At 32.4% G+C, this 15,245-nt stretch overlaps 1 protein-coding gene and 1 non-coding gene across 2 annotated transcripts; both read right to left on the bottom strand.

The window, feature by feature from the left end:
• Nucleotides 1–868: 868 nt before the first annotated feature.
• Nucleotides 869–11,758, bottom strand: LOC115446757. Its single transcript, XM_030173540.2, has 13 exons — nt 11,477–11,758; nt 7,314–7,557; nt 6,791–6,968; nt 6,166–6,320; nt 5,795–6,093; nt 5,462–5,721; nt 5,171–5,369; nt 4,822–5,091; nt 4,543–4,737; nt 4,033–4,188; nt 3,315–3,540; nt 2,877–3,067; nt 869–2,445 (listed from the first exon to the last, which is right to left on the bottom strand). Exons 2-13 carry the CDS (start codon nt 7,547–7,549, stop codon nt 2,303–2,305), a joined length of 2,508 nt encoding a protein of 835 aa, XP_030029400.2. The 5' UTR covers nt 7,550–7,557; nt 11,477–11,758; the 3' UTR covers nt 869–2,302.
• Nucleotides 11,759–13,186: 1,428 nt separating this feature from the next.
• On the bottom strand, nt 13,187–13,268 carry Trnas-gcu. Its single transcript has one exon. It is a non-coding gene; the product is annotated as a tRNA-Ser (tRNA).
• Nucleotides 13,269–15,245: the final 1,977 nt, after the last annotated feature.

Below are 15,245 nucleotides of genomic sequence, written 5' to 3'. Positions count from 1 at the left end.
CGCACGCAACGGAAGCTCTCAAAACTAATTAAAAAAAAAAACCGTTTTTGCAACATGTTTCATTACTGCTACGCTCCTATTGGTCATAGCGTGATGATATATAGCCTATAGCACTCCAGGAACAAAGGGCTATCCAACACAAAAATATTTTTTCAGTTTTAACCGGTAGTTTCTGAGATTAGCTATTACTGCTCCGCTCCTATTAGTCATAGCGTGATGATATATAACTTAGAGCACTCCACAAACAAAGGGCTATTCAACACAAAATTATTTTTTCAATTCGAATCGGTAGTTCTTGAGATTAGCCATTACTGCTCCGCTCCTATTGGGTATAGCGTGATGATATATAGCCTATAGCACTCCACGAACAAAGGGCTATCCAACGCAAAAAGAATTTTTCAGTTTGGACCGGTAGTTCCTGAGATTAGCGCGTTCAAGCAAACAAACAAACAAACTCTTCAGCTTTATATAATAGTATAGAAAGTATAGATAAATGGCTTCTATATACACTTCGCGCGCCGTTTTGCTTTTGAGCTTATTAAATGGACTAGGGCTTATAGAAATACTTAGTACGTACCTACGTCATGTTTATATCCTGTATGTTAGGAATAGGTTTTTATAAGTCTAAGAATGGGTCAGTAGGTTAAAATCCATCACTTTGCTTGTACAAAATATCAAAAATTTAACATCGTGTTAAATTGCTTCTTTTAAATAAATTTTGTTCGTGGCTAAACGGTACTTATGTTAATGTAAATTCACATACAAAATACCAATCCACGTTATTTTCATGAAGATAACGTAACATGGCCGTGTTACGGGTTTACACTGTCATAGAGTCTGGGCCAATCCAAGGTAGGTAAAAAAGATGTTCAGGTAATTTATTTATTTATAAAAAAAACGACACATGTATACATAATAAACGTATTAGGTAATATTCTTGAAAGGTGGTACTTTTTCGTGAATTCGATTTTATGTTACCCTGTATGAGCGATAAATATGTTATTATACAATATAGATACGTAGATACCTACATACTTAAGTAATTCCTTTTTAAATACAAGTAGATAAGTACACGACAGTTTTTAAGTACCTTAATAGATAGATACTTCCTTTCCCTGAATGTAGTTAGTAGGTACTCAGTCTAAGGTTTACATCATTAATACTTATCAACCATTAAATTATTTCAAGAAACATTAAAAATTTAATCAATTGTCGTTTGCCAATGTGAAAAAAAAACCTCGGATTTTCATTCCCACGTCAATTCCGCAAGTGTTAACTCGCTTATGGAATTGCTAGATGACCGAATATTTCGAGTACCAATTCTTTTGTTTTTAATAACAAACCTACTTAAAGGTATAACTTTGTGTGATTTACAATTTTTATTGTTAAATAAATATTTTTATCCCGCTAATAATTACATATATGTATTCAATTATTTGAAACTCATAACCTTAGCCTAATTGCGTGTCTATGTATCTACCTAGGTACCTACATTTATACATATTATAAAACAATTACGTATAGATAGAGATGTAGATAGGTATTATTTTATTTATAAAAATATTTTTTTAAGATATTTTAATTATAATAACAATTTATAGGTAATTTACAAAATATTATTATCTAATAAAGTAGGTAGTCTCATAAGTAATGTCGTCATTTAAGTATTACTTAAAGTAGACCACGCCACGTTTTGAAAATATTAAGTTACCTATTTGTAACTTGTAGAGTCTTTATTTAAAACTTCAATAGAGTACCTAAATGAATGCTATCAATTACAAGACCTTTTGTGGATTCCATTATTGTACTCTAACTAAAAACGTATCGTGTGATTTGTCATCTGAGAGTATGACGCACAAATATCGGACCGATAACGAAGAGCAAAGATGCACACAGCCCATTTGGGTTTTAGAAATATTCATTTCGTCTTAACTGTGGCGCGACTATTTTTTTTATTTAATGCATCTCATAGTAATAATTTAAAAAAGAATAAAATCTTAATAAAAATAACGCGTAAATATGATGCATATTTTTCGTTTTCATAATTATTATAAATAGTTAATTAAGTGTTAATTTAATGACAACGAGGCTATAAAGTTATAAACCATTAAAAAAAGTGAAAACATAAGCTACCGAAATGAAAACGGAACCTTCAAACCGACATTATTTATTAGACACCCTTAAGACTATTATGGTAAGGCCATGATATTGTGTGTTTATGATTTTGTTACATCACACAGAATATATGAAATAAATACCAAATTTCTACGAACTAATCGGTAGGCTATGGTGTCTAACACCTCTACAATCTAAAAATACTAATAAATAGAGCAGCAAACATAAATATTACACTGGCTCTTATCGTTCCTGAGCCACTAAAGCATAAAAGTTCTTCAATTTGCACTTGGTACCGGATGTTGTAAGGAAATCTGCACACCGAAGGATCTGCAAAATACAAAAATCGTACTTAGTTATATTACATACCGAAATATACCTACTTATCGTAATTAATTTAGTCTTCACTATGATCTTTGGGTGCAGTTACTAATACAATGCTTTATGACTACTATTTATTTTTCACCCATGAACGGTTCCATTCGCTACAAATTTGCCCGGGATGGGCATCCGGTCATAATAAAGTCAAATGGTTTCCGAAACATGCGTGATAAGTAAAGTCTCTTAGTCAACACCGTATCCATGGAATAAAAGCAGGTGGAAGAGAATTGTTTATTTTAATGGTTATTTAATCAATGTTTTTAAATACCACACAATGATAGATGGTTTGAAGTCTCATCGAAATAATATAAGTAATCGCCAATGGACTATTTTAACTTGAAACACAATGTACCTACTGTTAACTGTATATTAAACTTTACCTGTGCATACAGCGCTTGATGCCGCGTTTCCACTTGTGTCCGACTGGACAGATAGGTAGAGCATAGGACACTGGCCTATTGTCCAATATGGGTCACAGGCACCTTGTAAACTAATTTCTACGTTACCACTGGATGCCAAGGTCTGACAAATAACAGCATTTTCCTCAAGGCCTACTATCGTTGCATTGCGTCTGCAAATATATAAAATAAGGATATTTTAGCGATCAGTTTTATTTGTAATGTAAACAAGCAGGTATATTTTTCTAACAAAAAAGGTAGCCTCTGCGTAATACCTACACATTTTAATTACCACTGCACTGCAATCTGTATAGTGATTGAATCTAATTATTATTAATTTATAGTTATTTACGAAATAAAAAAAAAATATTTTGGCCTTGGCAATTTAGTAATAATATATTATGGTTTTAAAAATACTACCTTGGATGAACAACGACGCGCGAATGGCAAATTATCAAGCTTCCTGTGCCGGCGCCGCTGCGAGCAATTCTTATTCTGCTGTTAGCGTTGTTGGTAAAGAAGTAATTGGGACTAACAGAATAAAAATTGATGTAGCCAGGTTCCACAAAATCATCAAACTGTCGCGTACCAGATGGACCCCCCGTAAAATGCGATCCGCATGTTGGATTTATAATTCTTCTTCCAACTGCAATAGTTTGTGTGATTAAATATAATACACTTAATATAAATTATATAATACTTAATAAATATGTCTTGAATTTTTATGGAGCGATATTTTAAATTTAATTTAAAAAAAAATATGGCCCTTGTAATGAAAGAGACCAGGCACGTTGAACGTTCTAGAATTCAGAAGCAATGCTAATAAACAAAAAATTGATTAAATCTTTGCAATTCGTAATCCGCATTCGACATTTAAGCTTATTTGAATCCGTAAAATGTTATACATTATTTAGATTCCGTCAATATTGGCTCTACCACCAGTTCGAAAAGCAGTTCTCATCAGAGAAGAACACGCAAAAAACTCTGGTGTTGCTCTTACAGAGACGGGTTTCGTAGTACCTACTATCCTAATATGGCGATAGATACGTCAATGCATGTATTTAAATATGTTAAATAATTATCGTGGCATCTATTCTCTTGGAGCGTCTGTACCACAATATGATATTTTATACTTCACCTGATTGTATTCTCTCCACAATTCCACTCATCGCTATTTCAACATTTATGCCTCCAGGTGATAAAGCTACCTGTCTGATGTCATTGTGCATGTCACGCACTAAATTCCACAAATTGTCGAATTGATTAGTGGATGTCGCAAATATAAGCCTTAAATCTGAAATAAAAATACAATTTTAATAGATATTTGAGCTTTTACAAAAACATGAAGATTAAATGATAGTGTATACTAAATTAAAAGTAATAGTTTTTGTGTGTTCTTTAGTTAACTTTTCTGACACAATAACAGATTATTGATAGTAGGTACGTTTGACCTAGTTAGACCTAGAATTATAACTTGTATAATGTTTTTATGTGCTTATTCACCTACGTTTTCTAGTTATCAATTAATTTTACAATACGCGCGGAAATTTTGAAATTAATGCAATGTATTAATTGTTTCATATTAAAAAAATAGGCAATGTGTTGTAAATACATGAAAGGCATGCGTAAAAAATATAAACTAACTTACCAGGCACAGTTTCATTAAGTAGGCGTGCTTGTTCAAATACTTGTTCATTGTTTTGCACGGGTCCTGAATTAAGCAAAAACAACACAACAGTGGAATTTCCGCCTACATAATTAACAAGACTTTCGTCTCCTAATCGTGCTTGCATCATTACCCTGATGTTTGTAAGTGTTGTGAGCAAGTTTACACCGGTCAACACTGAAATAATCACAAAAACAAAATATGAAGAGCCCTTCATAATAAAAACTTATAAATTTATTAATTGAATAGGTAGGTACTAACTGTTTTGATGAGCCGCCAATGTGTAGTTTGAATGGAACTCTGCAGGCGAAAATGTAGTGTTGACGACAGCGTTTCCGTTAAATGCGTTCAACAATGTTATACTAGATCCGTATTTTCCAACTTCTATAGCGTCCACCAAGTAAGATATAGCTGGATATACGGCATTGTATTCCCACATTGAATCAAGCACTATGTAAAGATTTGTTCTCAAGCGAAAATCAACACTTACTGCTTCAGTTGTAACACAACTCATGTCATTGAGATTGTTGCCTAAAATTAAGATATGGAACATGCATAATTACATTGATATATAATTAATTAATATAATTTTAACTTTACCAATACTTACTGGTATAAGACTGGAAGTTATTAACTGCACTATTCACAAGTTGTTCCAAACCCCCAATAATAGTTCCCCTCAGGGGCATATTCGTGTCCAATGCTGCGGCAAAAGCGAACGTTTCACTGGCTAAATTAGTACTCGTTATATATTGCTGGATTAAATCTCGACGATTACAGGCTCTAAGAACAGGATTAAATACACCATTCTGAAATGTAAAATATATAATAAACAATTTGCTTTCATGAATACATTATAGATTATAATTTAGTGTAAGTACTCAAAAAATAATAACATTACCCTTGCTGAATAAAACATATCCAGATACTGTGAAAGTCTCATCGTACTGAATGTTCCCAAAGCTGATGGAACAGCACTACCTAGAACGAAACCGTCAATATCACCACGGATTTCTGGATCTGTCATTTCGACATTCGTTCTACTGTGAAGCATGTAATGTCTGGGTGGTTGTGTACTATTCCAGTTCCCCGCTGTACCAATAGAAATTGCCGAGCTTCCTCTGTCCGTTCCTTGAATAAGAACTGCTTCAGCCAAGTCACCTGTGAAACAATAAATCAGTTAATTTTTTTTCAAAAAAATTACGCAATTCAACTAACTTTTAAGAAAACTAACCTGAGAGCGTGGCTGGAAACAGCGATGTTACTGTTTGTTGTACGTTATTGTAGTTAAGAACGGAACCTTTGGCAAGTTCTAAAACAGGCACTTGTTGCGGCTGAGCGCCTGCTGCCACACCTGCTATGAGGTGCCCGGCAGATATAGCCCCCCATTGAGAGAATACAGCTCCGCCTAATAACGGGCATTGGCTATCTCCAAGCAGTTGACGTGCTGACTTAACTCCATCATAGCTGGTAAATTCTACGTCATCGTTGGGGTTAAAATGGTTCATCTGGCCATTCTTTCCAGTAGATTTTCTATAGAAATATAAATACATAAAAAATAAGGAATAAAAAATTACTAAACCTAATGAGACCTGTGCAACTTACAGTACAGATTTGTCTATAATTTCAACATCGTCGCTTATTGATCTTGGAGATCTACCACTTCTCAGTGCTCTATATTGCGACAATTGGTTGCAACTGCTCTCATCACCTCGGAGTCTTGCATCCACAGTTGTTGACAACATATGGTGAAGGGTACACTATAATTAACCAGAATTAACACTTTTACACATTTATGTTTATTTTATTTATTTAACAGTGGAGGCTAATAAAACTATATCAGACACAATTACCTCGTATGCTGAGAATGCAGGTCAGTAATCTCAATCAATCTCTGGTTTATAAGTGGTACTTGAGATTAAATCTTACATATATCTTAGAGCGACGAGCGCAGTGGAGTGCCACGCAGTACTTTGTAATCCAAAGTTCTAGATGGTTACTTACACTACCATTAAATGAGCGGCATGTACGTCTCGTCATTGAATTGCATTAAAAAAATACAGTCTCGGAAAAAAATTACTCAAGTATGTACCTACGCCTCAAGAAATAAAACAAGTACCTACCTATTACCCACGGTATTACTGCAAAGTAAGTAGAGTTATGAATATATACTTACTAGGTATAATTTACGTACTTACTTTCTTTTTATATTACTTCAAACTGTACCCACCTTTAAAATTGAATTTACGGTATTATTTGCTAAGACTTGCAAGTTGCTTGGAATAAGTCTCGTGAGCAGCAGCCTGTGACGATGGAATGAATGGAACGTGGGTGCGAAAGGCAGCACCATAGAAGACGACACTAAGGTGGTTTCTGGTCTATGGAATTCTACGCCGTCTTGTCTGTACCTGATAAAACAGAATATAAAATATATTTAATTTATTGATGTGTAGGCGTATATATTCTAAAAAAGTTAACACACATATCATGTGATATGAATGGGGGCGAATTTATCGCCATATGAGGCAAAAATTTCAGACTCCTGGCTGATAAGACAGAAAATCTCAATATCATTTGCAATTGTACGACCAGAGATTGGAACCCGGGACCTCAGAGCGGTGTCATACCGCGTACGCAATACAACTACGCCACCAAGACAGTAAAAACATATATTTATCACAATATGTACTTCGATAACAAACTAAATAAAATAAAGAAATGTAAGTAGGTACAAGGAATACAATGCAACTTACGTGTGCAACAATAAAGCGGAGAGTTGCCGTAAATCCATGTTGACGTTAGGATTATCTTCAATCTTACGAATAATGTCGATCAGGATTGAAATAGTCATCGGCGGTAAATTATTTCTGTTTACGAGCATAGGGTCGATATAACATTCACGCAGTTCTGGTGCTATACTCGTTTGAGCTGTTAGTTGAGCTTGTGCGTCGCTCAAGGCGGCCACCACAAGCACAGCCGCCCACAACATGCTGTGTTCTAAAAAAAATAACAAACATCTTTTTACAAACATAAGTAAGTACAACAAACACACGATTATTAACACGTGACCTCATTTGTTTCTCGTTTTCAAGGGTAGGCAAATGTGTATCTCTCATTCATTTTGCCAGATATGTTACGTACAACTTAATATTGGCCATATAAAGCCGATAGCTATTTACTGGACCTAAAAAACCCAATATCAAAAACAATTATATCTAAATTTTGTTAATTATCGTAAAATTTCTAGAAGCTAAAGCGAAGTAGAGACATAATTATTGTATTCTTGTCTTCTCAGAAGTAAAATGACTTCTATTATTGAGTACCTGGTTTATTATAATTTATGTAACTAATTATTCATTCACAGTTAACAATAAATATATGATGAACGGAACATTTAACTCTAAGCCATGATTTATCCACGGAACATGAGATAAGTATGTAGTAGGTCGGTACGTATACAAAGTCTAATTACCGGTATACAAAATTTAAGTGCCAGGTGATGAAAATATATTGGTACTAGTATTAGAAAATATGAATTGATTGTATATATTTCATACAAATGTCTAGGTATAAAAATTCATACATTCTTTGTCTATTAAGTATACGTTTTATTCAAACCAATCTGTTATGAATACGCGTTATTATAATCGAATCATTTAAGGCCCCTGCCAAACCAAACATCCTTAAGCAATTTGTTCCATATTTAGCAGCGTGATGCACGAGTTACGGGTGGGAATGTGCAGATTTACAAATAATTTCTTTTGGAAATAAATTTTAAGTCTCTTTGAAAAAATTTAACTAACAAAGTATTCCGTATTAAATTGTCCATATAAAGTTTTCGTTGGAAATCAAAATGTGTGTACTTTCGGAAATGCACGGAATCAATCAATTAAGTGGCATTTTTATTATTTAAGTAATGAATCATTATGCACTTATTATAACTTTGGGTTGAGGGTTTGATAAAACATAGAGAATGGATTGTTTATTATTATCCAGCCGTTTTGGCATGTATGTAATGGAATGTATGATATACTTGGTGTCGTTCGCAGCTTCGTCTGCGTGAAAAGTACTTCCCGCTATAAAAATCTCCAAATCACTGTGGAAATCCACAGCGTCATTTGTATGACGCCAGGGCCATCTATTTCAAAATCAGAATTCAAATAACTCTGAGAGATCAAACTACTGGGATAAAAAGTAGCTTGCATGTTATTCCAAGACATGATCTATCCGCGCGACAAATTTCATCCAAATCTGTTCAGCGGTGTCTGTGTTTACTTCTAACAGACATCCGAACATACAACTATCAAAACATTTGCACAAATATTCGCATTTATAATATTTGTAAAATAAGATAATATTTTTAAGGCAAGTTGTTAACTACCGGAATCATGATTAAACAGTGAACTATGTGTAACTAACTACAGGATTTTTCAAGAATGATTGAAATGGTTCAGATAAAGAAAGATAAAATAATATCAATGACTAATCGCACATGCCGTTCAGTGATTACATACAACATTTATCAGTACAGGGAGCGGCCAAGTACATCCTTGTTCTAAAACCAAAGATTGCAATTATTTAATTTTGTAGCCCTAATAACTTAAGGTGGTAGCTCAAGGTCCATTTTCATACATTTTGTTTCGGCTTTAATCTGGGTAACTAAACAGTTGGCAGTAGAATTCACGTCTAGTTAGTGATTTCGCAGTTGAGAAAAATGTAAAATAATTAATAATCATGGATATTTCTGCCTTTAAAATTTCGTCATATTAAATTTTAAAGGCCGAAATATCCATGATTATTAATTATTTTTACGTTTTTCTTTCAACTGCGAGAACTAATCACTAACTAGACGTGAATTTAAATTCTTTACTTGCCAATACTTGTTTAGTTACCCAGATTAAAGCCGAAACAAAATGTATGAAAATGGACCTTGAGCTACCACCTTAAGGGACCACTTTTTTTGTGAATTAATTACCTACTCATATAAATTAGGCATTTTCGCTTTACTTATTATTTTCTAAAGTTGAAACCACCTTTCCACACCTCAACATTGACACTTCATAGTTAAATTCTTTTAATGTTTGAACCGCTATGGCATGAAGTTTACATGACTCACGTCTGATTACGTCTTATACTAATCCTATTTCTATAACGACATTCAATGCCCTTCTACATCATTCCAGATATGTCTGAAAATTACCTACAAGAAAGATATCAGAAAGCTATTTTCGGAAATGATATTTTTGTTTTACGCGCGCCTGACGATTTATAATAACTAGTTATATATGAATAACTCATTAATGTTATCAATTCCTATAAATAAGTCTACTGTCAGATTAATAAATCCATAAATTATTTAGTATCTTCATTAATTAAGATGATTTACGCTAAAGAAAATAAAAAAAGTAACTAGACTAACAAACAGTGCCATTTGGAAATATTCCAAAGGTTACGAAGTAAAGTAAAGCAACTAGAATGCACGGGTGCATAAACTGATGCGGGATAAAAGAATAAAAATTATAATAGCCATACCTTTTTAACCCCTAACGGAAAAATAAAGGGTGTTACAAGATTGAGGTAGCATCATAGCTCCCAAATGAATCAACCCATTTTGTTACGGTTTTTTCTTTTGTTTGTAAGCTGGTGTGATTGTCATCTATATAATTAAAATAAAGTTGTGTTAGTTACACTATTTATAACTCAAGAACGGCTGAACCGATTTGGCTGAAAATTAGTAGGGAGGTAACTTAAAACCAGGAGACAAACATAGGATACTTTTTATCTTGTTCCCACGGGAACGGGACGTGACATAAAACGTGGTATAACAAAAAGAAATTTGGAGTGGAGATATTTTAAGAACCTGGGAAAATTATAGGCTATCCCGGGAAAATATATAGTGGTAATTTTATCCCGGAAAACTCCTTCACGCGGCGAAGTCGCGAGCAAACGCTAGTATAATATAATGTAAACAGTTTTAATAAGCCTTGCTAGTTGTTAAAGTTGAATCGCAACTTGCTAGTCTAACGCAATTTAGTGACTGTAATACATCGACTGGTTGGAAGTAAGTACATCACCAGCCATTGTGTTATTACCTATACTAATAGCATAGATTTTGTGTCAGTAGATAGTTATTAATACCATTAACAAGCAAGTACCATTATCACTCAGATCACCGTCGTAGAGTGACAGATGGATGTGATTGCGTTGTCTTTTGGTAAGTTCGACTTTCAGAAGCCTAAATATCCAACTCTTTCGCCATTCCCCACCCCTAAAAGCTGGTAATAAGATTGATCATCAACATCAAGCAATCTACTTGCTCATTTACGGACTTATGTAATGAATGAGAAAAATAAGAGTACAGACGCCACGTGGTAGTGAATCTTAAAAATGTGCTAAAATAAAGGTACTCAGGATACAAAAAATATTGTGATGATAAAATATTTTTAAAGGTAAATGTAAAATGGCTTTTATGACTGCATTTGATTTAAGATCATCATGTTGTTGTTACGATTTTCGCATAAATTCAAATTTTAATGGTGCCTCATTTTTATTGAAGGTGAGATACTCAGTGTACGTATTTGAGTGCCCTAGTTAGTAATTACGATAAGGGCCAATGAACACTGGCATTAGATAGATATTATCTACCAATTGTTATAAATGTGAGTCAACGTGTAGTGCGTCCTATTTCCGAAATATTTTATATTTATATGGGTATGATTGAACTAAATATATAGTTATTTGATGCTTAATCTATCATTATATTATCGACTGCAAAAAAATCTTCATAGGAATCGCAAAAGGAAAAAAATATTCCCAACACAACGTTTTTTGCAACTACATACATAATTTAGCCACCTACATGTCCAACAACGCTTTTGAGTATTATAAATCATAGTACCTACTTTACTTTACTTACTTATTGTTTACTTCGATAAATAGATAGAAAAACCTGCAACACCACACACTTCCTTGGTCCGTTTAACACAAAAACACACAAACGTAATCACTTCAACATCAAAAGACTGCTCATCTGACCTTACTTCCAAAAAATAATTGAACTTCTAAGGAAATTTCTACAATATAATGGGCCTCAACCAGTTAAGGCGTGCCCAACTCATAACGAACTGTAAAATAAAGGGTGCCAGGTATATCCGATAAGATAATGAAAAGCAGGTCTAGATAAATTCGTAACGAATGATAGCCTCACACTGGTACCTGTGTCCGTATCTGTTTTCGCTGGCGATTACAATGATAACACCGATTACAGCCAGTGTGAGTATTGAGCCGCTCTAAATAAATAAAGATATGTTTGAATTCTTATGCATTTCCAATCTATTGTAAGTTTTATTGGTTCATAATAAAATTATACTTATCATATTTTTTTATGACATAAGTACCTAGTAATGGCTTGTTCCAGCTTCCCATGGACACTTTTTTCTTGAGACACCTTTCCCAAACATGCTTATTAATTTTATTTATTACAACTTTTGTAACTATTTATGTTGTTCGTTACACTTACTTTATATTGTCGGTAATTTATAAAATAAGTAGTTATTAAGTATATCACGTACTCTTTATGATTCGCATTTTTTAATTTATTTCCCGCAGTGTTATAAAGAACACATATCTTCTTATATACACATATAATTGCTAAAAGTTTATCTACACGTTGTTTTCTAAAAAATTCACTATTGGCATGTTAGCAATAATAATCCATACTTATTTAAAAAGAAAAAATAATAAAACATAGGTATAGCACTTTACCATTGCAATTTACAAAGCAGTTTAATAATTGAAAAAAAAAATATGTTTACGTTTAATTTATAGTAACTATTTTCGTTATAATTTTGTGCCACGTTTTCTTTGTGTGCTTAGTTTATTTATCGTAGATAACCCACAAAAGAGCAAGAAATTCGCCTAATCGTTAATGATCACTCTGACCATGAAAACTGATAAGTGATCGTTAGGTAATCCTAAACCGATCATGCATGAAATCCAGACATATTATGACCAAGCAGATTTAAGAAAATACAAAGATACCTACCTATATTATTGAAAACTCTTCAATGGTGTCTCTAGTATGACGTATCGGACGAAGCCTTTCCGCTTTTAGGAATATTTACAAATAGGTATTTTGTTTTTATTCCGTTAAAAGCGGAAACGCTGCCAGCTTTGCAAATAGATGATTCTGCGCTGTGCTGCCAAAGTTGGACGGGGTGGTATCTACGTCAAGGACATGTTATACGGCAGACATATTTCTATTTTATGCCCTACAGTATCTTACACATATATAGGTACTGCTAGATGATGGATTATAATGGATATAGATAAGAGATAAAGTTATAACTAATTTTGTTAGTTTGTTGTAAGTGTTAAAACATCAATCACTTAATGAGTGAATATTGGCTAGGCAATAATTGGCGACATTTCCCTTGGATAAAATGCTAAACTCGGATAATAATAATAATATGTATCAAGCATTATGAACATCAATATGTTATTATGGTAAAATCTAAGAAAAAAAGGAGTTTATTTATTTATAGCGTCAAATATAAATATTCGTACAATGAGAGCGCTAGTGATTAGTAGATAGGTCTTAAAAAAAGAGCAAAAAATCCAAAACATTCGACGAGGATGGGATTCGAACCCACGCGTGCAGAGCACATTGGATTAGCAGTCCAACGCCTTAACCACTCGGCCACCTCGTCGTATGACAGTGTGTTCGAATTTAGTGTTTGCAATATATAGATAATTTATATTACAAAGATTTGTCACTATAAAAGCAAATTTCAGTTTCTACTTTAATTTTAATTTCATTACTTTTTTATGTATTCCTTATTAAATTATTTTTTAATAGCGTCCTACTAATAAAATGTACGTAACTTTGACTTATAACGCCATCTAGTAGCACAATACATGACTACTTAGTTACGTTTAAATATTAATAAGTTTATCATACTAATATTTTTATAATGTTGAAATATAAAATAAATAAATAAAGCTTCATGAAACAATATGTCTTGCAAAATCTATACGCATAATAAATTAGTTTAGACTGCATTTTCATGCATGCATATTAAAAACAAAGCCCGCTAGATGCCGCTATATTCAATAATCCATATTAAAATAAATATTTATAATTACTTTAATTTATAATATTAGACATAAATAAGTATTTTGAGTATATTTATCTATAAAAATTACAGGTATATTTATAAACTACGTACACTAAATATACTAATTTACCTTAACCTAAAAAAACTAATATTTATATGGCAATAACATAGCGCATCTGTCAAAAACGGAAAACGTAATGAATTTGTGAAAAATGAAAATAGAACTCCAATTTTGGAATAACCAATGGTTAAAAATAATAGACGAGTAGTAATTATTCAATTAATTTAGTGTCCTTTGGTTTTGTGCGAACACATGGCCGGAATATGGCAAATACCCTATATATTGATATTACATACTACAGTACTTATAAACTAAAAGTATTGTTTTTAGAATTAGAAAAGAAAAATCATAGGCATAATTGTGGTTTATTGTAGGGGTTAATTTCCGGAATCTAAAATACCCCGGTGTCGGCACCTAAAAGTATACTTTTAAAGCTAAAGTTAAGATCATATTTTAGTTGTCAGCTAGTGTCTATTGTGGTGGTATAAAATGTTTATGTTGTTCTCTACATTTTATTCAGAACTGAACTCTGAAATAAAATTATTTAAACATAAATAAAACATTTTATTTTTGGCAAATATGATATGTCCAACTTAATATAATTTAATAACTTGTTATTGTTCTATTTAAAAAGTGTAAAGGATAACTTTAAACTTTATCTAAGGATAATTTGTATCCTTATTCTTTTAAATAGAAGTACTTTCATATTATTAACAGTTATTTTTGAGGTTTGATGTTGTTCTTAAGAAAATAAAATATTTTCTCCATAACAAAAACAATAGTTTGCTGGGTTTTGAACAATAATGTAGCAGGATACTTAACTGGATCTTAATATAATAAAATATATTTTAGTATTAAAAATTATCATTTAAAGTATTTATCTAAGATGTTGTTATTAAACGTCATTGGTACTTATATCTAACATCAAATTTACATTTAGCATTGTCTCCATTTTTCCTTCTCAACATCCATTGTCTGTTAATTAAATATAAATTATTTTAGTATTTTTTATCACTAAGTTCAAATGCCACATTTAAGTTGAGTAAAGGAAATAAATTAGTTTAATTACTTATTAATATACATCATTTTATGTACTTTTATAATTAAATAGTAGTTACTTACTTAAGGTCTGTTTGTAGGAGCTTTCATATTAGCATAAGGGGCATTCCACGTGAAGCGGGCACGAAAAAAAACTCGATGTCTCAGATTTTCGTAATATTTGATTATGTTATACCTGTATATGTCCTCGATCCAGATACAAAATATTATTAAAGTATAAAGCCTGGTAAGCGAGTTAAAGGACTTTTAAGTTTTGACTGGCCGGCTGGTACACGCCACTTCGAATCCAATTATCAAGTTTTTAAATGTTACAATAAAATAAATAAAGCAATGAAATAAATACTTCATTTATTGAGCTTTTTATTGTATTTTTGGAAATTGAAAAATGTTTTTTTTTCTTTGAAAAAAATATGTTTGAAAGTTTCAAACTTGAATTTCACAAAGTTGGC

This window comes from Manduca sexta, chromosome 25 (assembly GCF_014839805.1).
Source record: "Manduca sexta isolate Smith_Timp_Sample1 chromosome 25, JHU_Msex_v1.0, whole genome shotgun sequence".
In the NCBI taxonomy this organism is placed as follows: Eukaryota; Metazoa; Arthropoda; class Insecta; order Lepidoptera; family Sphingidae; genus Manduca; species Manduca sexta.
This window is presented reverse-complemented; position numbering and strand designations above follow the sequence as displayed.

Bases quoted from the DNA above. Each gene is read 5' to 3' on its own strand.
- LOC115446757 (XM_030173540.2), bottom strand. From the start codon at position 7,549: ATGTTGTGGGCGGCTGTGCTTGTGGTGGCCGCCTTGAGCGACGCACAA. The intron at 4,189-4,542 runs GTAAGTTAGTTT...TTTTTATTTCAG, and splicing joins ACTTAATGAAACTGTGCCTG to ATTTAAGGCTTATATTTGCG. The intron at 3,541-4,032 runs GTGAAGTATAAA...AAACTATTGCAG, and splicing joins TGTGGAGAGAATACAATCAG to TTGGAAGAAGAATTATAAAT.